Below are 27963 nucleotides of genomic sequence, written 5' to 3' on the forward strand. Positions count from 1 at the left end.
CAAAGAATTCTGTTACTTTTACAACTTTATATTTCTTTTAAACAAAACATAATGTGAGAGGACAGGAAAAAACATTTTTCAATGGATGCTTAACAGCAGAGTAAAACTAACCACCTGCAGCAACTAAAGGATACGATACTAGATAGACCTAAACTTAACCCAAGCTCCAACACTCAGACAAAAGACTTGAGGTCAGAAGCTGTTAGTCCCTCTTTTTTTCTTTTCTTCTTCTTTTTTTTTTTTTTTTTTTTATTAAATAGCCTCATATTCTAAAAATAAGCAACCAGAGCTTGTCGACTTCTTTTAAGGTTGATTACTACAAAACCACTGCAAAGTTAAATATACAAACCATAGTACATCAGAGACACACAATAATAAATGTATAATCAAATGTACTATTACTGATCACAATTTATTTTAAAGTCATGAAAAGCCAGCAACAGTCAGGCTGGACAAATACTTGATTGTACCCATGTTTCCATGGGATGTAGGCAGCAGCACTGAGTAACACAATGATAGCAACACTTACTTCCTTTCCACATCCTGGCAAAATTTTTGTTAGATAAGGCAAAGGATGGGCAGCTATGAATCACCGGTGGTTTGAACCATGCAAGAACAACAACAAAACAAGAGTAATAGGTGTGCAATAAACATCTGATTGCTGAATCCTGGACTGAAAAAGTCGGGAGAAAAAATTTATCACAGAAGGTGAAAGGCATTTCAAATCAGAATTTTTAAAAATTAATGCAAGAAATAGCTTTTTAAAAATGTCTTCCTGCAACCCTTAATAGGGCAGCACAGTCCAAAGGCAATTTTCTTTTTTCTGTAATTTTTTTTTAGGTTGATCCACTAGTGGTCTGCTTTGCCCTCTTTTGTTCCACATGAGAGGGGAAACACATAAAACCACCTAAATATCTTCCTCTACAGCTCTGGATTACACAAATGGTCAACAAATAACATTTATTTCACACCTACACATAAATAGCTAAAATGAAGATTACTGTTCACTTTCCTCTTCCATTATTTCAACTCTGCGAGGCCCATAGAGTAAAACATATGCTATATGCCAGTCTCCACCACCAGAAAGCCGCAAGATATCCTCTGGCGTCACGATGCTGACCTTATCATCATCAAACTTAATCCATTCATCTAAAGAACAAGAGAAGAAAATTAAAATAACATCGTAATGGTTTTCTCAGTTCCATTTCAAGAAAGGCACGGAGTCATTTTGTGCACAGCAGTACTCCATGTGCCATACTAAGTTTTCAAAGTGTAGTTCAGGGACTACTCAGGCTTCAAGACCATTTCAGGAGTCCCATGAAGATCACAATTATTTTCATAACACTACTAAAACATTATTTGCCTTTATCCCTCATTCTCTCAAGTGTGCTTTGGAAATTTCCAGAAGTCACACGATGTGTGATAAAGAGACTAAATATGCAGAAACAGGAGGATCCAGCTGTCTCCTACTAAGCCAAACAAAACAGACCTACAAAAACAAATCAATACTATTTCTTGTTATTTTTTTGTTTTGGAAAATATTGCTATTTATGTGATAAGTAATGAGTTTATTATTGTTGGTTTCCAATGAATTTCTCAGTTTTAATTTCTATTATAGTAAATATTAAGAGAATCCTCAAACAAAAGCTCTTTGTGGACCTCAACAATTAAGAATGTAAAGGGGTTCTGAGACCAGAAAGTTTGAAAACCACTGTGATACAAGATGTGTACTAAATATACTATTAAAATAATTAACAACTGAAAAAACAAAACAACAGAATCCTTACCTTGTTTCCTTTTCACCCATGATACGTAATGGCCTGAAGAGCTAGACCTTCCTTGATGTGTTAACACTGCTTGTAAGTCATAGTATCCACAGTTATTGGAGCCAATGTCTAAGGAAAGATGTAAATCCAACAATATCAAACAATGAACAGACACGTGCTTTCTCAAGCTAGGTACCAAGCAAGAAATCTGAAGGTCAGCCTATAGAAGTACTACTTTATTATCAGAATTCAGTAGGATACTACAGTTTAAAGTTAAGGATTTATGGAAGATATTTTAGGAAGTATGATATTCATAGAACTGCCTGCTAAAAAGACCGGTCTAATTAAAGTAAATTGTATTTTAAGAAATCTTTCTTTTTAAAGCATATCTGAAATAAATAGGTAAGTGCCAAGACAGTAATTTTACCATACACACACACACACAGAGCAACTCAATTGAAATAATTTTTTCCACTTACCGTCAGCAAAAGAGAAAGGCTCATATTTAACTTCTTTCTGGGGACTACTCTTTTTGTCACTCTGAGGAGAAAACAATTTGATTTTAAATCATGATATTGGAAATCTATATTCTTAGTAAGTATTCATTTCCACAAATCTCTACTACTACAATGCAAAACACTACTTTATATTTACTACAATATAACATAGTTAACATAAAACTGTAAACCCAAAAGATCTACACTTCAACAATATACAATATTGTATGTATAGTAACAGACCCTCTGATTATAGGACCAACTATAAGCCACTAAACCTAGAGCATGCCAGTGAATATAACAGTATCAATAAACAATGCTGCAGGGTAGAAAGCCCAATGCTATATTTTTACCAAAATACCATCAAACCACATAGGATAAAAAAGAAAGTTACATTAATAAAACAGAAAAGTCAAATTACAGCAACTAACATTAAATCTAAGACATGGCCACCAGCTCAAATGAACTGAATGAACTTAGCTTAAATGAACTGAAATATTTAATTCAGCAAATATTCCCCTAATATTTTTTTTTATATTCCCCTAATATTGAAAGAGACATGATTTATCATTTCAGACAAAGATCTTTAGTGGGAATTCCCTGCGTCAACCCATTTAAGTATGTAACACAAAATTAAACTTATCTAGGCATATGGGCAAAGTTCTTGAAAATTATAATGGTACTGAACAGAATGCAAGTAGTTTAAAGACAGCTGGAGTGACAAGAAGTCAAAGGATCCTACAATTAAAAAAAAAAATGGCAATTACGACAACCATTCCTTTTTATGTTAAAATCTGACACCTAGAGCAAACAGGTATACAAAGAAAATGATTTTTTAAAAATTGTAGATAAGTCAAATTAGAATTCCATTATTATGTTCAAGCAACCTACAAGGCAATAAAGAAATGAAAAGAAGAACAAAGGAAAAGCAAAACATAACAGATTTAACTAACAAATCAAGTTACATTAAATGTAAATGGTCTAAATACACCAATAAGAGATTAACAGGGTGTATTAAAAAACATGATCCAACTCTATGCTGTCATTAAGAAACTCTTAAAATACAACAATATAGGCAAATTTAAAGTAAAAGAATACAAAAAGACATCATGCAAACATTAACAAAAACAAAACAGCATTGACAATAGTAATATCAGAAAAGCAGACTTCAGAGTAAAGAAAATTACCAGGGACAGAGAGGGACATTGCATACTATAAAAGGGTCACTCCATCAAGAATACTTAACAATCCTAGAGGTGTATGCACCAAATAACAGAGCTACAAAACAGGCAAAGCAAAAGCTGACAGAACCGAATGGAGAAACACGTAAGACCATAATTTTAGCTTCCTCACTCCTCTCAAAAAACTGAAAGAAATTCCCCACTCCTCACAAAAATAGAACTAGAGACAAAAACAGCATGGTTACAGGAACTTGTTTCTCTCTCTGCCTATATCTCTGCCCCTCTCTCTGTGTCTCTCATGAATAAACAAATAAAAAAACAAACAAACAAACAAAAATGGCTAACACAAGAATATTGACACCACCAAATTCTGGCAAGAATGCAGAAAGTGGATCAGTCATATACTGCTAACAAGCATCGAAAATGGTAAAGTCTCTATGGACAACCTTTGATAGTTGCTTTAAAAATTAAGTATACAACTACCATACAATCTAGCAATTATATTCCCAGGTATTTATTCCCGGATAAATGAAAAGTCATGTTTACACTAAAACTGGTACATGAATGTTTGTATCAGCTTTATTCCTAATAAATGAAACTAGAAACAATCCAGCTGTCCTTCAACAGTTGAATGGTTAAGCAAAATATGGTATATAGGCATACCACTGAATACCATTCAGCAACAAAAAAGAAGGAACTACTCTACAAAATGACCTGGGCTAATTTCCAAAGAATTATGCTGAGAAAAGAAAATCCCAAAGTTACATATTATATGATTCCATTTAGATAACTATCTTGAAATGACAAAACTATAGAAATGGAGACCAGATTGGCATTTGCTAGGAATTGAGGAGGTGGTACGGGCCAAGGGAAAGTGGGTTTGGCTACAAAGGGGGCAGTATGTGGAATCTTTGTAGTGATGAGTATGTACGGTATCTGGACTGCATCAAAATATCCAAGTTGTGATACTGTACTATTGTTTTGCAAGACATTACCACAGGGGAAACTTGGTAAAAGGTACTTGAATCTCGTCATATTATTTCTTACATGTACATGTGATTCTATAATTATCTCAAAATACAGTTTAATGTTTAAAAAGAAGTATTTAACATACACACAATAATTTGCAGAAGAATTTAAATTAGATATATAATATCACACTGGAAAGATTTCTAGTTATCAGGAAAAATCTTTTTCATGGGGGGGGGGACCAACACAGTTCAGCTGTTACCTTATCTGAACCTAAAGTAATACAACTTATTAAACATAAAATTTCCTAAGGTCATGATTTTAGCAGTTGCAGGCATACAAGCTGCACTTATTAAAAGATACAATTTATCACACCTGTCAGAATGGTTAAAATTAACAACACAAGAAACAACAGGTGTTGGTGGGAATGCAGAGAAAAGGGAAACTCTTGTCCACTGTTGGTGGGAATGCAAGCTGGTGCAGCAATTCTGGAAAACAATATGGAGGTTCCTCAAAAAGTTAAAAATAAAAAAATAAAAATAAAAAATAAATAAATAAAAGTTAAAAATAGGGCAGCCAGGTGGCTCGGCAGTTTAGCGCTGCCTTCGGCTCAGGGTGTGATCCTGGAGACCCGGGATCGAGTCCCATGTCGGGCTCCCTGCATGGGGCCTGCTTCTCCCTCTGTGTCTCTGCCCGCCCCCGCCCCCCCCCCCCCGTGTGTGTCTCATGAGTAAATAAATAAAATCTTAAAAAAAAAAAAAGTTAAAACTAGAACCACCCTATAATCCAGCAATTTGCACTACTAGGTATTTACCCAAAGGATACAAAAAGACAGATTTGAAGGGATACATGCATCCTGGTGTTTATAGCAACATTATCAACAATAGCCAAACTATGGAAAGAGCCCAAATGTCCATTGACTGATGAATGGATAAAAATGTGCACAACACACACACACACACACACACACACACACACACACACACACACACGTATATAATGGAGTATTACTCAACCATCAAAATGTTGCCATCTGCAACAACATGGATGGAGCCAGAGTGTATTATGCTAAACAATGTAAGTTAGAGAAAGACAAATACCATACAACTTCACTCACATGTGGAATTTAACAAAACAGATGAACATAGAGGGAGGGGGAATAAATAGAGACAGGGAAACAAACCATAAGAGATTCCTGATAATGGAGAACTAAGGGTTGTTAGAGGGAGGTGGGTGGGGGATGGGCTAGATGGGTGATGGGCATTAAGGAGGACACTTGTTATGATAAGCACTGGGTGTTGTATGTAAGTGATGAATCACTGAATTCTATTGAAAACAATATTGCACTGCATGTTAACTTGAATTTAAATAAAAAATAAATAAAAGATACAACTTATTTGTCATAGCAGGCATAAATGAACCAATACTCTACACCACGAATTCCATCTAAAAACAAAGATAACTCCAAGATTTATAAGGAAAACAATAAAATACACTGAAAATACTAAGCAAGATTTTATGTGAAGTGCTCTCCGGAGGTAAATATAAACAGAATAGAGGCTATAGACTACAGGAGAAAAAATATTAAGCCTGCTCTACCATAAAGGGCCATTTACCATAAGTAGTTCTTTCTTATGCTAAAATACACCTAAACTTTGTATATGTGCTAAATAAAATACAGGTTCATCCATTTTTACTAGGGGATTAACAGTAATTACTAAAATATTAACAAAGTAATTGCTGAACACTGATTAAAGATTAAAATATTAAGAGGAGAAAATCAACAATAAGAACCTACTGTCTTTGGCTGCTGATTCACTTTTTTATCTTCTAGATCCTTAAATTTTGATCGAAAAGAGACCATTTTCTCCTGAAGTTCTGGTGTACACAGTTCATACACATCCAACATAAGAGGAAATTTAACATCCTATATACAAACCAAAAAGAAAAAGTAAACATCTTTATAAAGGTAGTTATTTAAAATATCTATCATACCTTTAATGTAATACTTTCATAATTCAAATGAAGTTGAAAACAAAATTTATAAAACTCACTTGGAAATCTATGCAGCTGAAAACATCAAAATGCTTATATTCAATCTGGTCCCAACTTTTGTTTTAAATAATCTCCACGCCCCACTGTGGGGTTTGAATTCATGGCCCTAATATCAAGAGTCACATGCTCTACTGACTGAGCCATCCAGGAGCCCCTGGTCCTAACTTTTTAAGATTAAAAAAAAATTCTTTTAACTTTTTATCCAATATTTTTAAAATCATGACTCCGACTACAGAGGAGTTACCAAAATTTATATGACAAAAGAAGCATTTCAGAAATATTACATCAGGGCACCTGGGTGGCTCAGTCCATTAAGCGTCCAACTCTTGGTTTTATCTCAAGTTGTAATCTCAGAGTTACGAGATTTCTCTCTCACGTCGGGATTTTTCTCTCCTTCCCTCTGCCCCCTCCCCTGCTTATGTGTACTCTCTCTCTAAAATAAATAAGTAAATAAATCTTTTTTAAAAATAAAAAGGTGGAAAAAAATAAAATAAAATAAAAATAAATAAATAAAAAGGTGGGACGCCTGGGTGGCTCAGCAGTTTAGCGCCTGCCTTCGGCCCAGGGCGTGATCCTGGGAGTCCCGGGATCGATTCCCACGTCGGGCTCCCTGCATGGAGCCTGCTTCTCCCTCTGCCTGTGTCTCTGCCTCTCTGTGTCTCATGAATAAATGAATAAAATATATTTTTAAAAAATGAGAACTGAAACTTCATATTTACATAAATAAAAATTAATAATAAAAAGGAAAACAGATAATTCCAATACATAGTCTTAAGAACCACTTATCTAATGTTAATATAGATCTTTCCTACTTACAGTATTTCAAAAAAAGTCTATCCCTAAATGAAGAAAGAAACCTATTGTAAATTAGGGATTGCTTTCAAAGAATTACAATATTTTATTATACTGAAGTTCGTTACTAACCTTAAGAACTTTAGCATTCACAGATTCCTTCTCTTTATAAAAAAATCGAACCATCTGAATAGTCAAGTAAGCAGGTAGTCGGCTGATCTTGGACTGAGGGGGAAAAAAATGAAAGAAATCCTATCACATGCAAACACCACACAGGTTTTTAATTCCTTGCTTTGGTAAAAACAGACTGCATAAAATTAACTAACTGGAAACCTTCCATCAAAATGGATTCAATTTCAAAAGGAATGCACAACTTACAGATTTGATATATAAAGCATTTCTTTGCAATGTTGGAGACTGCTTAGTTATTTCTTCCTGGAGTCGCTAAAAAAAGAACAGAAGACCAAACAATTTTAGTTTTAAAAAATCTTTTTCTGCAACACTTTTTTTTTTTTTAAAGAAAGCTCTGTACCCAAAGTGGGGCTTGAACTCATAACTTCAAGGATCAAGAGCCCCACGCTCTACTGACTGACAGCCAGCCAACCCTAGAGTAACACTGTAAGTTCTTTTAAAAATTAGTATTATTTAATAAACAATATATGTCCATGGATTTATACCACTGAAAAATAATCTGAATGAAGACAGTGTAGGAGGCCTCTTAGATATGCCTCAGTTCTTAAAAGGTAGCAAATAATTTACACTGTGGAGTTGAGGATCTGACCTTCTGAGCTGTGAACTCCTCAAAATATAAATAATGTTTGAAGTTTTAAATTGTTACCCAAATGTTGCTCAGATTTATACTGTATTTTATATAACACAAAAAAAAGCCTTATGGCTTCTACCTATGGATTCTCAGAATACTCATAATGGAGGACAATTATGAGAATGTAGGAAACCCTTGTTCTTTATGCTTTATATATAAAAACCTTCTATAGCCAATTATTTTCAAATTTGAGAAAAGTCATCATAGAGAAAACCTGTTAATCTAACAATTATGGAAAAGCTTTTAAACACATACATATCTTTTTTTTTTTTTTTAACACATACATATCTTAACCATCATGTCTGCCTTTCCATTTTTTATAGCGTGTGCAACACTCAGGGAGACAATTATCCCCTCTGGGCATCATATGGAAATGATAATGATAATAACTGCAATCATAGTGCTATTGTTAGAAGTATGTAAGTAAGTATGTATAAAAAACATGGACAACCATTGGGCATATATTCTATATTCAATAAACATTAGCTACTATTTCTAATATCAAAAGAAAGCACTACTAATGTGCTGTGCTTTGTAAGAATACATAAGAAATTAGAAATAAAAATTTACTGTTAATGTTCACTATAAGCATGTTACTTAATACAATTTCTTTAATTTTCTAAAAATTACTAATCACATTATAAAAGGAACCACCATGTAGTTTTTAACACTTAATCATCTGGTTGGCAGCAAAACGGTAAAGAAATATGGAGCCAAATTACTCTAGAATATTCAGAACAAATGATGATGATAAATGATAATGATGATAAAAAAGCACCTAAAAAACGGGCAAGACAATACAATATCTCATAAAAACATGCTTTTCAAGAATGCATATCTAGTGTGATATTATTCATCAAGTAAACTATAGGTATTATTGCCAATCCACTACCACTAGAAGTGGTATATTTAGTTTTTCTAGAATTTTACAAAATTATGAAGAAAAATATCTTACTGGAGAGTCCCTGCCAAAACATTCCATTCTACACTCTCCGGTTACATTTAATACTTCATGTTTTGATGCCCTGAAACTTGCACATCAGAATTTTTTCAGGACTATTACTGGTGAGCTATTATTTGTAAGCTTTTAAAATGAACTTCTCTTAAAAGTAGTATGCCTCAGTATCAGAGGGCAGAGAATAGTACTTTCTATTTGTCTCTTACGTCTGCATTTACCAACCTCTCCTTTTACTGATCTTACCTCAAACAGTAGATGGGAACTCTCTGATGACAAGTTATCTTGTTTATCAATGCAATCCCTGTCCCAATTCATTGCCTGTCCTTTAAGACATGTATATATTTCCATATCAAGTACTTAATTAGCAAGCAAAATTGTTATATTTTATCAATCTGCTCATTAGAGTGCATTCTGTAGTATGAAAACGGGGAAAGAGTACTAATTAGAGTATCAAGTTCTAGACCTACCTCTGCCACAAAGCAATGAAGTCACTACATTCCAGGGCCTCAACTGCAATGCTGGTGCAAAGGCAGAGGGCCTACATGGCCTGATTTACATAGTAAAATTACAGTTTATACCTTGTCACTACTAATACATCTTCATTATAATACCCTTAGAGGCCTCCTGCATGCCTCTGGTCACAACATTTTTGATGACCTATCAATACGCAACCTTGTGTTACATGTGTTTCTATTTAATGACAATTCACTAACATTGTCTTCAGACAACTACACTATAAATCATCCCTGAATGAAGCTTTATCTAACATTTTCTCCTTAAGGCTTTTCTAATAAACATTCACACACAGCCTTCTTGGGCTTAGAACATGAGATGGCACTTCAGCACTATGGCTGAAGGCCATTTTAAACAGCAAATCACCAACAGAAAGCACAAAAATGCAAAAAGTTGTGATACTAAAATTACTGTAAAAGGACACTTGTTTATAGTATGAGCTGAAACAAAGCAAAGCATCACCTCTTTGGACCTCAGGGGAGACTGTGCCCAGCAACTCAAAATTTTTGCCACTTGGAGCATGTCTACAAATAACCATGAAAGTGCCACAAGTACTGATGTTAGAGTTACAAATAAATTTTAGCAAGTAGGTGCACCTGCAAATACAGAATCCATTTATAATGAGGATCAACTGTAACTGATCTTACCAATTTAAGTCCTGTAAAAAGATACTTGACTTCTTGATTGATAAAACAGCTAAGCTGAAGCTGATTTTCCTTTCCTTTAGTAACCTCTTCTTCTTCGGATTCTGTACATTTCATGCTTTAGGATATAAGATAAGGAATATACTAACAGGCAATCAATTTGTTATAATAAATTATATGTTGAATATAATAAATTATCCTCATGCCATTAAAATAGTATCAATATTTGCAAATGAGGGATCCCTGGGTGGCGCAGTGGTTTAGCGCCTGCCTTTGGCCCAGGGCGCAATCCTGGAGACCCGGGATCGAATCCCATGTCGAGCTCCTGGTGCATGGAGCCTGCTTCTCCCTCTGCCTATGTCTCTCTGCCTCTATCTCTCTCTCTCTCTCTGTGTGACTATCATAAATAAATAAAATTAAAAAAAAATTATCCCACTTATTTTAAAAAAAAATATTTGCAAATGATATCTGATAAACGGTTAGTATCCAAAATATACAAAGAACTTATACAACAAAAAATAGTACAATTTAAAAATGGGCAGAAGACATAAATAGAATAGGCATTTCTCCAAAGATGACGTATAGAAGGCTAACACATGAAAAGATCCTAAACATTACTCATCATCATAGAAATACACATCAAAACCACATCACCACTTCACATCCATCAAAAACACAAACAAGTGTTGGAGCACGTGGGTGATTTTGTTAAGCGTCCAACTCTTGATTTCAGCCCAGGTCATAATCTCAGAGTTGTGAGATCGAGCCCCACATTGGGCTCTGCACTGGGGATGGAGCCTGTTCAAGATTCTTCCTCTCCCTATCCCCTACTTTCACCTCTCTCCCTCTCTTGGAGGAAAAAAAAAATTCAAGTGTTGGCAAGGATATAGGAGAAAAAGAAACCCTCATGCACTGTGGGTAGGAATGCAACCTGGTACAGCCACTATAGAAAACAGTATTGGAGGTTCATTAAAAAATTAAAAATGGGAGTATCATATGATCCAGATCTAGTAATTCCACCACTGGGTATTTACCCAAAGAATATGAAAACACTAGTATGAAAAGACATATGTACCCCTATGTGTACTGCAGCCTTATTTACAAAAGCCAAATTATAGAAGCAACTCAAGTGTCCATCAAAAGATGAATGGATAAAGAAAATGTGGGGGGGTATATAAAATGGAGTATTACTCAGCCATAAAAAAAGAATGAAATCTTACCGTTTTCAAAAAGATGGGCGGATCAAGATGTAAAATGCTAATAAGTCAGACAAAGATGAATATCATATGATTTCATTCTCAACAAGAATGAAGAAGGTAGGTGAGGGTATGGGTGAAATAGGTGATGGGGATTAACAGTACACTTACTATGAGAGCACTGAGTAATGTATGGAACTGCTGAGCCACTATATTGTACATCTGAAACTAATGTAACACCGTATACTAACTATACTGGAATTAAAAAAAAAAATCAATAGCATCGTTCATTGGTGTTTAAAACATTTTGGTTTCCCAGATTTGTTTCAACATACTTTAAAGTGCTTCATGCACTTACCAACAATATTAGTAATGAAAAATAAAAGCAATAAAAGGATAAACTCTAAACAAATATAAGTTGGTACTTATACAGTCTTAAAATGGTTTTTGGTTTTTTTTCTTTTCTAATGAAAAGGTCTTATTTACCTTTTCATTAGAGACAGAGTGGAGAGAGACATAGGCAGAGGCAGAAGCAGGCTTCCTGCAGGGGAGCCTGATGTGGGAGTCGATCCCAGGACCCCGGGATCACAACCTGAGCCAAAGGCAGGTCTCAACTACTGAGCCACCCAGGCGCCCCCTTAAAATGGTTTTGATGAAAGATACATAAACAGTAATCTTTAAGTTTCTATTCATGGCCTAGAAGATAGTCCTTCCCTGAATTCATGAATTCACATTTTATGAATTGGTTCAATCTCATGTGTATCATCTGGCTGATATACTCTGTTTCATACAATTAAAAATTGATTCCCTATGAAGTGTTAATGAGGTTGACTGTGCTAAAGATATTCTTAAGAAAAAAATAATGAATATCCTTCAATCCAACAAAATAACATAATCCTAACCTTTAGGATTACTCTGATGTATTTTTCCAAGTTTCATTGCATCTTTTAGGCATAAAAGCCTCTGAAGAATTTTTCTACATACTCCACCCACCACTCCAATCAGTCAATAATGCTATTGCTACCAATGCACTTCTAGTAAGTTATCAGTACAGTCTCAACAAATCTTGGCTCATAAGGATACGTAGTTTCAAACTCAACTCCGAAGAACTGATCAATTAAACTTTTCTTTTTAGATGGTGTCACTGCTGATGCAGATGAAGAATCCGTCTGCAAAAATTAAAATGAAATAAAAATTCCAACTTACTTTATATAGATACTAATGTATACTTTTCCCCACACAGTCCAGGTTTAGTAAATACATTAAGCTTTTTAAAATATAATCAATTTCTGTAAGATACTTCTACTGTTCAAAAAACATTACCAAAAGACTACAGATGCTCAATAATATGAAGTTTAATAAATAATACACTGAATTCAAGTGTCAAGTGTAAGCTTTCAAATTCCAACTACAAATTGAGCACCTAAAGTATACAAGTACATGTCTATCTATTAGGATGAATTAATTTCAAGTCTTTGGGCTCAGGGGAGTGTATCACAAATACGTTTCAATTACCTCTTTAACAGAATCATCCTCTATGGCTTCCAATTTCTGTTGCAATACTCGCATCATTTGTATCCAACATTCATTAGCATCCTGTAATTTAAAAATGCCAAAGTAAATAATCCTGGCTGTGATACTATTTTGTCTACAAAATCCTTCTAAAAGAATTACCGTTCCCTTAGGAAAGGAGAAGAAAGCTCTTTTTTTAATTTAAAAATATTAAGTAAAATTAGATATCACAGGATCTTCAAAACAATGAGGAATTCCAGAATATTCATTCAAGAGATGTTCACTAAGCTCCTCCTTATGCTAAACACTGCTTTAGACACAAACACGGCAGCGACTAACACAGAAAAAGTTCTCAATGGGGACATAAACAAAATGTACCATAAATTCACTTAAAGAGTTATAAATTTAAAAAAAGCAATATGGGAGTAGAAAGTGATGAGGGGAAAGGAAGTATGTGATTTCAATAATCAAACTACTCTGATGCCTTGACATTTGAGCCATGAGACCTGAATGAAGGGAGGAAGCAAGCCATGAACTTACCTGAGAGGCAAAGACATAAGAGGAAAGAAAGACCCTACAGAAAGAGGATACTGGAGGGCTTAAAAAATAACCAGAAAGCCAGTGTATGTGCAAGCCAAAGAAATAAGCAACAGGGGAGAATGGCACATGTTAGGCTCAGAGAGGGAGCCAGGAGCTAGATTATTCAGGAGTGGGATAGAAAAATCACTAGGAAGTAATGAACAAGGGACCAACATAATCCTATATTCATTTTATAAAGGACTCTGGAGGCTGTGTGGAGATTGAAGAAGGACAAAAGCAGAAGCAAGATGATAGCTAACAGACCACTTCAGGCAAAAGATAATGATGCTGTGAACTAGAGAGGACTGATAAATGCAAAATGTTTGGAAATACAAATAAACATGGTAAGTGTACAACACCCAAGTTTTACATTTACAAAATGAAAACCACAGAATCTTGCCCTGTTTACCTGTTGAAGATATTGTCCTTGTTCACCCTTCTCCGCAAACTGTGGAAAAGCCATGTGCAAAAACTGCAGTAGAATAATAGGTGGAATACTAGAAGAAGTTTTATCCATGGAATCAAACAAATCTCTAAGGGCTGAAAAACAAAGCAAACATGGCTTTCATAAAACAGTGACATATTTAATACATGCTACTGTAAATTAATTCTAGATTAATACAACCAAAAAACTGCTGAGTTGTATTTTTAAATATATCTACTCCTTTTGTAGTTGTCAAATTCCCAATAAGAAAAAGATTTGTTTTTAAATCTGAAGAACTGACCACACTTTATAATGTAATCACTAACTATAAACAACTTCTAAGCCCTGCCCCTTAGTCTCTCTCCTCTTGCCAACCTTTGTCTTCCCAAACAAAGCAGAGCATATTCATTCAGTACAGAGAACACATAACCTCTGTCTAGGGATCAAACAGGCTGATGTTACTGTTCTGGTACTAAGCCATTATCAGGCCATCGGGTCATACTCTCAACCCACTTCCCTTTAAGCTTGTACATGGTTCCCATTTATTCAACTCCTAAACTTTAAAAATCTGTTAAACATACTTCCTGACTATACGGATAGCTAAAATCCAAAACTAATCTGCCTTCTTCAAAATCTTTCCTCCGCTATCCTCTTTCACCTTCATAAATCTCATGGTCATGGACTGAGCCCTCCTCTGAGAAGTTAAGAATACTTTTCTTCTGCTGACTTCTTAGCTATCACATCTGGCCCTTACTTCATATACAGCAAATTCTAGTCTAGACTATCTGGATTTGTTTTGTTAACTAATACATGAAATGTTATCTACCATTATTATACAAACTGAAGCCCGGCAAATAATACATCTCAGCACAAAGCCATTGCTTAATAAAATGTTCCCAAATAAGACAACTAAACATGGTGTTTAAAAATATTTTTTGGATGGACAGCCAAGATTAAGGTGTCACTACCAATATAATATTTCTTAAAATAAAAAAGCCTAGGGATGCCTGGGTAGCTGTGGTTGAGCTTCTGCCTATGGCTCACGGTGTGATCCCGGAATCAAGTCCCACATCAGGTTCCCCAGAGGAAGCCTGCTTCCCCCTCTGCTGATGTCTCTGCCTCTCTCTGTGTGTTTCTCATGAATAAATAAATATACCTTTTTAAAAAAATAAATTAATAAAATTAAAAAGCCTCAATTATTATAACACTTTAAAAAGGTACACATTACTCAAAATAAAAAATGATTTAAGATTTAACATATACCATAAACAGAGCATCTCAAAGTATTTCGTTAGTTTGAAAGAGAAGGGTCAAAAGTGCACTGTGCATTAAAAGACACCAGTAGGGCAGCCCTGGTGGCCCAACGGTTTAGCGCCGCCTGCAGCCCGGGGTGTGATCCTGGAGACCCGGGATCGAGTCCCGCATCGGGCTTCCTGCATGGAGCCTGCTTCTCCCTCTGCCTGTGTCTCTCTGCCTCTCTCTCACTCTCTCTGACTGAATAAATAAATAAATCTTTAAAAAATAAAAAAAATAAAAAAATAAAAGATACCAGTAGGATATGACAGCTACATCCAATAGGTGATTCTAAACTGCCTTTCAAAGCAAAAAAGAAAAACAACTTTATAATGGGCAATATTGGGTTAATTTGCCAAAATTTAAGTAGTTTATATTTTAGAGTACTTTATCCATGTGAAATGCCTAGATTTTGAAAAACGGTAACTGTCTTATGGTTATAAATGTCCTTATTCTTGGGAAATACAGACTGAAGTATTCAGGAATAAGACATGATGTCTATCTTATACTCTCAAGTGGTTCAGAAAAAAAAGAACATGGTTATAGAGAATGATATATCAGATGTGACAAAAAGTTAATAACTGGTGAATTCTTGGATCTATTCTTTGCGCTAAATTTAAATTTAGCACAAAATAAAATTTAAAAATGAAGACAGTATCTTTCATCCCTTTAACACTACAAGACTCATAGGATACTGAAGAAGTTGCTGAAATTCCAATTACTCTTAGATACAAGGAATCAAGTAAACTAGATATAAGGCATCATGCTTTTCTCATTAAAAACTTCATTTCAGCAAATAGATTTACTTTCAGGAAAAAAAAGTCAAAGGACAATCTCTAATCCAAGTGACACAAAGAAATCTACTGTATATAGTATTACAAATTAACAGCTGACCACAATGAGATACCACTTCACACCCCTAGGCTGGCTATAATCAAAGACAAACAATACTGAGTATTATGAAGGATACAGAGAAACTGGAACCCTCATTCATGGAAGAAACAGAAAATGATGCCAACTGCTTTGGAAAACAGTCTGGCAGTTCTCCAAAAGGTTAAATATAGTTACCATATGACCCTCTGGCAGTTCTCCAAAAGGTTAAATATAGTTACCATATGACCCAGAAATCCCAAACCCAGATACATACATAAGAGATATAACAACATTATATCCACAGAAATGCTTGCACAAGTTTTCAGCAATATTTGTAAGAGTCAAAAAATGGAAACCACCCAAATGTCTATCAGGATGAAAGGACAAATGGAATAGGATATATCCCTACAAAAGAATCTTATTCAGTAATAAAAAAGAATAAAAGTACTAATACATACTACAATTGAATGAACTTTGAAAATATTCTAAATGAAAGCCAGTCAAAAGAGACTACATACTGTAGAATTCCATTTATGTCAAAAGTCTCAAATAAACAAATATATTGAGACTGACAGTAGATTAGTGGTTGCATAGGGCTGAGAATGGTGCTGGGGTGTGGGGGAGAGGGGAGAAACAGGCTGAGTGCTAAAAGTCACAGTTTCTTTTCCAAGTGGATGAAAACATTCTAAAATGGACTATAGTCACCACCAGTTGCTACACAACTCTGCATATACTAAAAGACAATGAGCTGCACACTTTAGATGGGTAAATTGTATGGCATGTAAATTATATCTCAATAAAGGTGTTATCAAAAAAAAAAAAAAGGCATGGCTATAAACATACCTTATTGACCTAACCCAATGATTTAAGCGTATTCATTTGTAAAACTGTCCCAGAATGAATGCAGACAGAATACATGGTCTCATGTAACAAAGAAAGAAGTTATTTCTATCCTTTAAGAATTTGTTTCTCCTCAATCATGCATGATTTCCTTACACTAACACCCACTAAGACTCTCTTACAATGACTGTATCAACTACAATAAAACTTATCTCTGGATATCCCCAAATATATATTTTACTAATAGAACCCTAAAGCCAAAATTAACCCAAAAAATCCAGACTATTTTTCAGAAAAGACAGACATCACTGGTTTATAATTTGGATAATAAAATAAGCCCTAAGTTGTTTAACATTAAGTATAAATACTCCAATTTTATTGAGATGTTTTACAAAACATGTTTTGTAAACTGAAAGCTACTAAAAAAACTAGAGTGAAAAATAACATTTATTGAATACTACATCATCCTATTGAAAAGGAATATATTTAAGATACTGACCTGCAGTAATATACTGTGCTGAAGCCATTTCCCCTGAAGCTCTCAAGGCACCTGCATACCTGGGAACATTAAGGGAGAATTAAATAGGATTCAATTCATTCTGAAACACAAAAGGGAAGAAACTAGTGCAAAGAGCTTATTATGACACCCTCAACTGCAACTTTATCAGAGTTGTTCCCATCTTTCTATTGTCTTCTCTTCTGGTCTTATTCCCTTAAGCATTCTATAGGCAAAAAAAAAAAGGAATACTAAAAAAAAGAGAATTTAGATGAATGAAGTCCACTTTAAATTTTTTCTCCTAACTTATTTAAAAACAAACATTTCCTGGGGTATTTGGGTGGCTCAATTGGTTAAGTGTCTGCCTTGGCTCAGGTCATGAGCCTAGGGTCCTGCGATTGAGCCCTATCTAGCTCCATGCTCAACAAGGAGTCTGCTTCTTCCTCTCTCTCTGCCCCCCTAACTTGTGCTCTCTCTCAAATAAATAAAATATTTAAAAAAATTTTTCCTGAAAATATGAAACAAGAAAGTACACATTTTAATGTCCACTATTGCAAGGAAAATAAAATATACTTTTAGAAATAAGAAAAAAACATTAGATCAAAAAACCATAAATCAAAATCAATACACCTACATTCAGCATTAACATCTATGTAACATTAAATAAGTCACTTAAGGGATGCCGGGGTGGCTCAGCAGTTGAGCATCTGCCTTTGGCTCATGGCATGATTCCAGTTTGGGGATCAAGTCCCACATCAAGCTCCCTGTAAAGAGCCTGCTTCTCCCTCTGCCTATGTCTCTGCCTCTCTTTCTCTCTGTCTCTCATGAATAAATAAATAAAATCTTTAAAAAAGAAAAGTCACTTAATTTCCAAGTCAGTCTATTTACTTATAAACTGCAGTGTTTCTATTAAGGGATTTCTACATTCACTTTCAATTTATAATTCTCATTTAATTTACAACAGCACAAAGGACTGGCCATTCAAATGAAATAAACTATAGTATTCACTCATACAATGTCTTATGACACTGGATCAGAAATTATCATTCAGATAATACCAAACATTGGGAGGCAGGAAAATGACAGCCTATTAACTATGATTAAAACTATACTTATGTAGTGTACACACACTGGAGGGACTATAAAATGAGAAAGACTGGTTATCAACCAAGGCTGGCAAGAATGTCGAACAACCAAACTATCAATACCATCAATAACATGGATAAGCTTCAAAAACTGCTGAGTGAAACTAAGCCAAATCAAAAATAAATTAGATTCTATACATTTAAGTTCCAGAAGGCACAAAACTAGTATGAGACAAGTAGTTGCTTACAGAGCTGGGTGGTACAGGATATGAAGACTGGAAAAAGGTACGAGTACAAAAACTTCCTGGGATAAGGGAAAAGTTCTATAATTTGTAAAATGGGTTACAGAGAATTTGCTTTATCAAAACTGATCACACCAAATACAGACAGATATTTGATATTTACTAGATGTAAATATTTCAATATAAAAAAAAAACCTCTGGGTTATGTAAATAGAATGAAAGAGGTCAAGAAACCATGTTAAAATATATCTAATTAAAAAATATATATATATCTAATTAAAAAGTTGTTTCTTGGGGATCCCTGGGTGGCGCAGCGGTTTAGCGCCTGCCTTTGGCCCAGGGCGCGATCCTGGAGACCCGGGATCGAATCCCACATCAGGCTCCCGGTGCATGGAGCCTGCTTCTCCCTCTGCCTGTGTCTCTGCCTCTCTCTCTCTCTCTCACTGTGTGCCTATCATAAATAAATAAAAATTAAAAAAAAAAAAAAAAAAAAAAAAAAAAAGTTGTTTCTTTTTTTAGATGTTTTGGAAACTGCTGTAACTCAAGTCTTTTTAAATTTTTCAATATACAATTGATAATGTCTAAATTACATATGTTCTTTTATTTATTTATTTTTTAGATTTTATTTATTTATTCATGAGAGACATACAGAGAGACAGAGAGAGGCAGAAATACAGGCAGAGGGAGAAGCAGGCTCCATGCAGGGAGCCTGACGTGGGACCTGATCCTGGGTCCCCAGGACCAGGTGCCAGCCGAAGGCAGTGCCAAACTCTCAGCAGAGCCACCCGGACTGCCCACATATGTTTTTAAAAAGTGAAAATCAGGGCAGCCTGGATGGCTCAGCGGTTTAGCGCCTGCCTCCAGCCCAGGGCGTGATCCTGGAGACCCAGGATCGAGTCCCACATCAGGCTCCCGGTGCATGGAGCCTGCTTCTCCCTCTGCCTGTGTCTCTGCCTCTCTCTCTCTCTCTGTGACTATCATAAATAAATAATAAAAAATAAAAAATAAATAAAATAAAATAAAAAAAAAATAAAGTAAAATAAAACAAATACAAAGTGAAAATCATAAGTTTCCCTCTCAGTTTACAACTATGTAAAAGGCACTTTTGAAGTTAAAATAAAGTACTAATAAAGTGAATCCCAAAACATCAGTGAAGTATTTTATGACACAACTGCTGCTATTATTGATTTTACTTCTAGTTGCAGTTAATACTGCTGAGTAACTATTCCTACATTTACAGCAAAGGCTACACTAATGAATTATCTTTTTTTTAAGTAACTAAGAATAGGAAAATCATGAGTAATTTAATACTATCCCCCCATAAGAAACTCTTATTATACCAAGAAAACATTTAATTCTAATTAAGAAAAAAACATGTGGGGCACCTAAGTGGCTCAGTCAGTTAAGCATCTGCTTTCAGCTCAGGTCATGATCCCAGGGTCCTGGGATAGAGCTTAAAAAAAAAAAATCCAATAAGCTAAATAATATTAACAATTGAACTTTACAAAGAAAAACTGTTAGAAAGTAAAAGGAGGAGATAGAGTGCCTGAATGGTTCAATGGGTTAAGCATCTGCCTTTGGCTCAGGTCATGATCACAGGGATTGAGCCCTGCATCATGCTCTCTGTTCAGCAGGGAGCCTGCTTCTCCCTCTCCCTACCACTCTGCCTACTTGTGCTCGGTCTCTCTCTCTGTCAAATAAATAAATAAAGTCTTTCAAAAAACATCTGAACAGCCTCATCTAATGAACACGGAATAAAGGTAAAAACTCACAACTAAATGTTTTCATTACTACACAAGAACAGATAAATAAATTATCTAAGCATACAACTTAAGAAATCAGAAAATGAAACAGCCTAAGGAAAACAGAAATAAACGAATACAAACAAAAGTAAGATGAAATCAGATAATGGGAAGAAGTGACGGAATAAATCTAATAGCTGATTTCTGAGAAAAAAAAATGTATAAACCTCTGGCAAGATAATCAAGGGGAAATATATATATATATATATATATATATATATATATATATATACATATATATATATATATCTCACAAGAAATGACAATGGAGGGAAAATACAGGTCCAAAATAGATAACTCTTACACTAACATATCTTAAAGACCTAAGGACAAATTCACAGGAAAACATAAGTTACCAAAACTGACTCTAAAAGACACAGAAAATGTACATTTAAAATACCAAAATAAAAGCTGGTCCAACCAATTTTACAGTTAAGTTCTATCAAGAACAGATCATTCCCATATAAATTTGAAAATGCAAGTAAAGGGACATCTGGGTGGCTCAATGGTTAAGCATCTGCCTTTGGCTCGGGTTATGATCCTGGGACCCAGGATTGAGTTCCGCATCAGGCTCCCCACAGGGAGCCTCCTTCTCCCTCTGCCTGTGTCTCTGCCTCTCTCGGTGTGTCTCTCATGAATAAATGAATAAAATCTTTATAAAAAAGAAAATGCAAGTAAAATAGCAACCTAACAATTGCTAATGAAAAAACTATGTGGTACTTACCAAGAGGTGCCTTGCCAATCTCCAGTAAGATAAAAATATGGCCATGAGATACTGTCTTTTGTAACTAATCCATAGAAGTTAAGAGTAATTTTTATTAGATACACTTTTCACTTGAAATTCTTCATTCAGAACTCCTACATTATCATGAGGTTCCATTATCGGGCAGCACCAAGCAAACTGGATTTTACCTGTAGCTCTGGTTCTTGGCCCTCATTGCCTCTTCAGCTAACCCAGTCTATTTCCCCTCTGGCGTTTACAACATACATCCCACTCTCCAGAAACTGCCAAATAAAAATTCTTCTTAAGTATTTAAGGATGAGCTTTAGAATCATCAGTTGTAGAACACCTTCCATGGAAATTTTCCTCTCTTCTTTCACTCCTATTTTATCAGTTAATACCATTTTTCCAAAGACATCAGCCCCATCCATGTCCTCTTGTATTAAGTTAGTTAAGTACAAGGATTTCCATCTTCTTGTAAAAACTTATCGTTCAAAAAATACTTCATCTGGGGATGCCTGGGTGGCTCAGTGGTTGAGCGTCTGCCTTTGGCTCAGGTCATGATCCCAAGGTCCCAAGATCAAGTCCTGTATTGGTCTCCCCACAGGGAGCCTGCTTCTCCCTCCACCTATGTCTCCACCTCTCTCTGTGTCTCTCATGAATAAATAAAATCTTAAAAAAAAAAACTTCATCTGGTTTCAAGAAATTGAATCAACAGGATGAAATCTCCCCTGCTCATGCAAAACTCAGAGAAGTAACTCTAAAACATGAAAGAGTTCTCCTTAGAATACGAATAAATGAATAAACGTGAATAAACCCAAAAAATATTATGCCAAGTAAAAGAAACGAGTCACAAAAAGTAACCACACTGTATGATTCCACTTATATGAAATGTCCAGAATAGGCATATCGATAGGTCAGAAAGTAGATAAATGGCTGTCTAGAACTGGAGATGGAAAGGGTAAAATGAATGACTGCTCGTGAATATAAGGTTTCTTTTCAGGAGGAAGAAAAGAATCTAAAATTAGACTGTGGTGATGGTTGTAAAATCTTGTGAATATAACAAAGACCATTCAACTGAATACTATAAATGGATGAATTATATAATAAATATCTCAGTAAAGTTGCTAAAAAATTATACACTTAATTATAAACAAAACACTATTCACCCAAATGTGAACCTCCCCTACCCAAGGGAAGACTCACATTTCTCGTGTATCTTACCTTTTAAGGGCATCTTTGAGTTCAGGCACAGAACGAATACACTGAACTGTAGCATTCATGTAACAAGTGTTACCAAGGTTTGTCAATCCACATGGTAATTCCATCTGATAAGGACAAAGATTAACTCCTTTTTATAAAATGACATAGCATATATAAAAATCACTAGAGTTCATACTTTGAAGTACAATTTATCAACCCATACAATTTAAACTCCAACTTCACCCCAAAGTAACAATGTTTTTTATCCCTAATAAAAATATTTACTTGCATTACGTTGACAAACATTCTTGTGTTTTAATTCTCTCCTCGAGAATAATAAAAGAACAATCATATCACTCTTGCCCCTCTTTGAAGGCTTATCATTAGAATGGGATAATAAAGTATATGTAGAAACACTTCAAAAAAAGAAAATACTACTACAAATGCTGGATGGTAAAAAAAAAAAAAAAAAAAAACATTCGACAACTTTGTGTTGACCAGTTTTCTAAAACAATGTTGCAATTCAGGATAAATTGTATTTTCAACAAATAAAGTTTTAAGAATTTTAACATCTCAGCATTTAAACCATTTATCCTCTTTGAGCCTGTTTTCCCATAAAATATCACAGTTAGCACTGCCTGACACTGATTTATTAAAGACACTAATTGACTTTAAATTGAATTATCCAATTATACAGGGATTCCTCAGGCCAATTTCAAAAATAAAACCTTTTACTTCTAAAAACATACATCTTGGGGAGCTAAGTGTGAAGCCTGCTGGAGATTCTCTCCCTCCCTCTTCTCTGCCCCTCCCCCTACTCAAGTGTGCACTGGTGTACTTCCTCTAAATAAATAAAATCTTTAAAATAAATACACAAAACCATACATCTTGGTATTACCAATTAAATCTTCAAAACTTTTTTTTTTTTTTAAGATTTATGTATTTATTTTAGAGAGAGTATGTATGCAGGAGGGGCAAAGGAAGAGGGAGGGAATCTCAAGCAGACTCCTCTCAGAGGTGGAGTCCACCACAGGGCTTGATCCTAAGACCCTAAGACCAAAATCAAGAGTCAGACGCTTAACCAACTGAGCTACCCAGGCGCCCCAAATCTTCAAAAACACTTAGATGCTACTTTCTGAAAGGCAACTTAGTAACTTTATCAATCAAATATGTAAAATGTGGTATGTCTTCCAAAAAGTAGCAATCAAATATATCTTACCGCAGATGCTAACTGTTCCTCTGTCATGTCTTCTACAAAGACAGTTTTAGCTGAGGGTTCCTCAGGAAGAGCATCTGCTGACCCCATCATTAGTAGAGTCATTCCCTGTTTTAAAAAAAACTTAATTTCATAAAAATGCTCAAAAGTTGGTAACGTTTATGTCCAATGAAAGAAGCCAGACACAGAATAATCCAACATACTGCATGTTTCTATTTGCCAGGAAAAGCAGATCTACAGAGACATAAAGTAGACTAGTGGTTGCTAGGGCTAAAAGTGGGAAGATGGAGTGACTTTATTTTTTTAAAGATCTTATTTATTTGAGAAGCTATGTGAGAGAGAGAGACTGCATGAGTGAGGGGAAGAATAGAAGGAGAAGGAAAATGTAGACTCCCCACTAAGCAGGGAGCCTGACATGGGGCTCAATCCAGAATCCTAGGATCATGACGCAACCAAAGGCAGACATTTAGCCAACTGAACCACCTGGAAGCCCTGAGGGAGTGACTTTAAACAGATATCTATTTCTTTCTGGGGTGATAGAAATGTTCTAAAATTAGATTGTGGTGAAGATTACACAACTCTTGTCAATATACTAAAAACCACTAACAGTTAAAAAAAAAGTGCTGAGGTGGCTGCTTCAGGGCAGAGGTCCTCTGCTTATGGGCAAAGGTGTACAAGGAGACTTTTCAGAATGGTAGAACTTCTGTATCTTGATTGTGGTGCTGGTTACATGATTATAGAAAACTAATAACCAAATTCAAACTGCACACTAAAAATAGGCTAATTTTAATCCACATAAATTACATCTCAATGAAACTGGGGAAAAATAAATACTGTCATAAAGACAATAGAGAACATTTACAATATTAGAGGATAGGGAATTCTCAAAATGATCATTAACAGTTAGTGAAATCATTTCTCCCCATAACAAACTAAATGCAGATAACATTCATTCTGTGAATATCTATTGTATAACTGTAACAATTAATTACATTTGAATAGAATTATTTTGAGAAGAATGCCTGAGTGGCTCAGTGGTTGACCATCTGCCTTTGGCTCAGGGCGTGATCCTAGGGTCCTGGGATCGAGTCCCACATCAGGCTCCCCGCAGGGAGCTAGCTTCTCCCTCTGCCTATGTCTCTGCCTCTCTCTGTGTCTCTCAGGAATAAATAAAATCTTTAAAAAAAAAAAAAAAAAAAGAGAGAGAGAGAGAATGATTCATTCATATACCAAGCTTATATCCATAACAATAGCTAAGAGGGGATCCCTGGGTGGCGCAGCAGTTTGGCGCCTGCCTTTGGCCCAGGGCGCGATCCTGGAGACCCGGGATCGAGTCCCACATCGGGCTCCCGGTGCATGGAGCCTGCTTCTACCTCTGCCTGTGTCTCTGCCTCTCTCTCTCTCTCTGTGTGTGACTATCATAAATAAAAAAATATATATATATATAGCTAAGAAATTTCTAAAACAGAAGACAGACTAAAACAATGCCATTTAAAGAAAATAGATTATATGATGAAGAATGTTGGGAAAAACTGGGTAATAATATAGAAAAATATATCCTCAGTTCTCCATATCATAGTATGCCATACCCAAAATGAATTACAAATAACAGATTTTAAAAATAAAACAAAGGGTGCCTGGGTGGCTGAGAGGGTTAAGCATCCACCTCTTGTTTACAGCTCAGGTCATGATCTCATGAGTCATGAGACCAAGCCTCTCAGGGTCAGGTTCTGCACTCAGTGGGGAATCTGCTTGAAAATTCTCTCCCTCTGCCCCTCCCTCAACTTGTGCGCATGCTCTCAAGCTCTGTTTCTCTAAAATAAATAAATAAATACTTTTAAAATAAATAAATAAAACAATTACAAAAACATGTAAGTGAATCAAAAAAAAAACTTGCTTTGCTGGAAGATTTTCTAAAATTGACATAAGGGAATCCCTGGGTGGCTCAGCGGTTAGGTGCCTGCCTTTGGCCCAGGGCGTGATCCTGGAGTCCTGGGATCGAGTCCCACTTCGGGCACACTGCATGGAGCCTGCTTCTCCCTCTGCCTGTGTCCCTGCCTCTCTCTCTCTGTCTTTCATGAATAAATAACTAAAATCTTAAAAAAAATAAAAATAAAAATAATAAATAATAAAATTGACATAAAAGACAAAAGGACTAATGTTACTACATAAATTTTGAAAACTCTTATAAAACCAGTCAAAATTTAAAAGAAAAAAATGGAAAAAAGATTACACTACATAGAAACACATAAAAAAAATCAGTAAAGCAAAACACAAAGATACAAACAGTAAACAAAAAGGCTTACAAAAATTAAGCTTCCACCACAAGAAGCTAGAAAAAGTATACATTAAAACCAAAGTAGGGATGCCTGAGTGACTCAATGGTTGAGGGTCTGCCTTTGACTCAGGTCGTGATCCCAACGTCCTGGATCGAGTCCCTCTGCCTGTTGTCTCTGCCTTTCTCTCTGTGTCTCTCAGGAATAAACAAATAAAATCTTTTTTTAAAAAGTATACATTAGGGATCCCTGGGTGGCGTAGCGGTTTGGCGCCTGCCTTTGGCCCAGGGCACGATCCTGGAGACCCAGGATCGAGTCCCACGTCAGGCTCCCGGTGCATGGAGCCTGCTTCTCCCTCTGCCTATGTCTCTGCCTCTCTCTCTCTCTCTCTCTCTCTCTCTCTCTCTGTGACTACCATAAATTAAAAAAAATTAAAAAATAAATAAATAAACAAATAAAATAAAAAAAAAAGTATACATTAAAACCAAAGTAAAAGAAGGAAATAAAGCAAAGAGGTGAAATCAGTAAAATAATAAACAAGCAAAATTTGATTCTTTGGGGAGGAGGAAATCAATGAAATTGACAAACCTTTGTGTAGACAATGAAGAAAGAAGAGAAACCACAACTTGCCAATACCAGGGGAAAAAAAGAGAAAACAACACTAGAGACTCTAGAGTTAAGGAATAGTTGAGGTTGTACTATGCCCCTCAAGTCGACCATTAAAACTATACATTAAATGCTCCAATTCCTTAAAAGATGCTAATTACCAAAACAGATATCAAAGAAAATATAACACCTGAATAGTCCTACATTTATTAAATACACTAAATTCCTAACTAAAAGTCTTCCCACAAAGAAATCTCCAAGATTCACTGGAGAATTCTATGAGCCATTTCAAGAAAGTCTCTTTCAGGGGAATCCCTGGGTGGCTCAGCGGTTTAGCTCCTGCCTTTGGCCCAGGGCATGATCCTGGAGACCGGGGATCGAGTCCCACATCAGGCTCCTTGTATGGAGCCTGCTTCTCCCTCTGCTTCTGTCTCTGCCTCTCTCTCTGTGTATCTCTCATGAATAAATAAATAAATAAAATCTTGAAAGAAAAGAAAAGAAAAGGAAAGGAAAGAAAGAAAGAAGGAAAGAAAGAAAGAAAGACTCTTTCAGAAAAGAGGAGAGGTGGGGATGCTTCCTAACCCATTTTATATGGACAGGATTATACTGATGGCAAAAGCATACATACATACAAGTCAAGAAAACTATAAACCAGTAATTATCCCAAAAATAAACACAACAATCATTAACAAAAAAACCACCAAATAGAACCCAGCAATATATAAAAAGGAAAAATACATAATGACTAAATGCGGTTTATCCCAAGAATTTAAGGTTTACTATTCAAAAGAGTCAATGTATTTCACCATATTAAGAGATTAAATGATTTTAAAAATGATCATTACAATAGACGAAAAAGTATTTGAAAAATTCAACTCCCATTCATGAATAAAAGGTCCCAGCAAACTACAAATAGAGAACTTCCTCAAACTAATGGTGAACATCTATAAAGCAACTCTAGCCAAAACTGAAGACTATTCTCTTAAGATCAGGAAAAAAGCAATGACGTATGCACTATCGACCACTTCTCAACATTGTGCTGAAAATCCTAACTGGTGCAATAAAGCAAGGAAGAAAGAAAAGGCATGGAGATTATTGAAAAGGAAAGAATAAAATCATTCTTATTTGCAACATGATTATATCCTAACCTTAATTATCCTAAACACTAATATGTAAAAATCAGCAAAATCATAGGATACAAGAACAATATACAATAATGAATTTTACTTCTATATGTTAACAATAAACAAATGCAAAATGACATTTGAAAAATACCATTTATGATAGAATCAAATACCATAAAATATTTAATGACATTTCAAAAAAAAAAAAAAAAAAACGTGTAAGATCCAATACTGAAAATATAAGGAGTGCCTGGGTGGCTCAGTCAGTTGAGCATCC

At 35.3% G+C, this 27963-nt stretch overlaps 1 protein-coding gene across 2 annotated transcripts in view; it reads right to left on the minus strand.

The window, feature by feature from the left end:
- Window positions 1-393: 393 nt before the first annotated feature.
- Window positions 394-27963, minus strand: part of USP14 (ubiquitin specific peptidase 14) — a 43905-nt gene continuing 16335 nt past the window's right edge. The window contains exons 4-16 of one of the 2 annotated variants that reach the window (XM_041751405.1): window positions 23684-23788; window positions 22486-22589; window positions 17415-17473; window positions 13895-14025; window positions 12910-12990; window positions 12478-12563; window positions 10202-10316; window positions 7639-7704; window positions 7393-7485; window positions 6212-6340; window positions 2246-2306; window positions 1788-1895; window positions 394-1149 (exon numbers count right to left, since the gene is read on the minus strand). In XM_041751405.1, coding sequence (XP_041607339.1) covers window positions 998-1149; window positions 1788-1895; window positions 2246-2306; window positions 6212-6340; window positions 7393-7485; window positions 7639-7704; window positions 10202-10316; window positions 12478-12563; window positions 12910-12990; window positions 13895-14025; window positions 17415-17473; window positions 22486-22589; window positions 23684-23788 — 1290 coding nt within the window. In that variant the 3' untranslated portion in view covers window positions 394-997. The remainder of the gene's footprint in view (window positions 1150-1787; window positions 1896-2245; window positions 2307-6211; window positions 6341-7392; window positions 7486-7638; window positions 7705-10201; window positions 10317-12477; window positions 12564-12909; window positions 12991-13894; window positions 14026-17414; window positions 17474-22485; window positions 22590-23683; window positions 23789-27963) is intronic. The other variant, XM_041751481.1, reaches the window with a different exon arrangement.

This window comes from Vulpes lagopus, chromosome 1 (genome assembly GCF_018345385.1).
Source record: "Vulpes lagopus strain Blue_001 chromosome 1, ASM1834538v1, whole genome shotgun sequence".
Classification (NCBI taxonomy): domain Eukaryota; kingdom Metazoa; phylum Chordata; class Mammalia; order Carnivora; family Canidae; genus Vulpes; species Vulpes lagopus.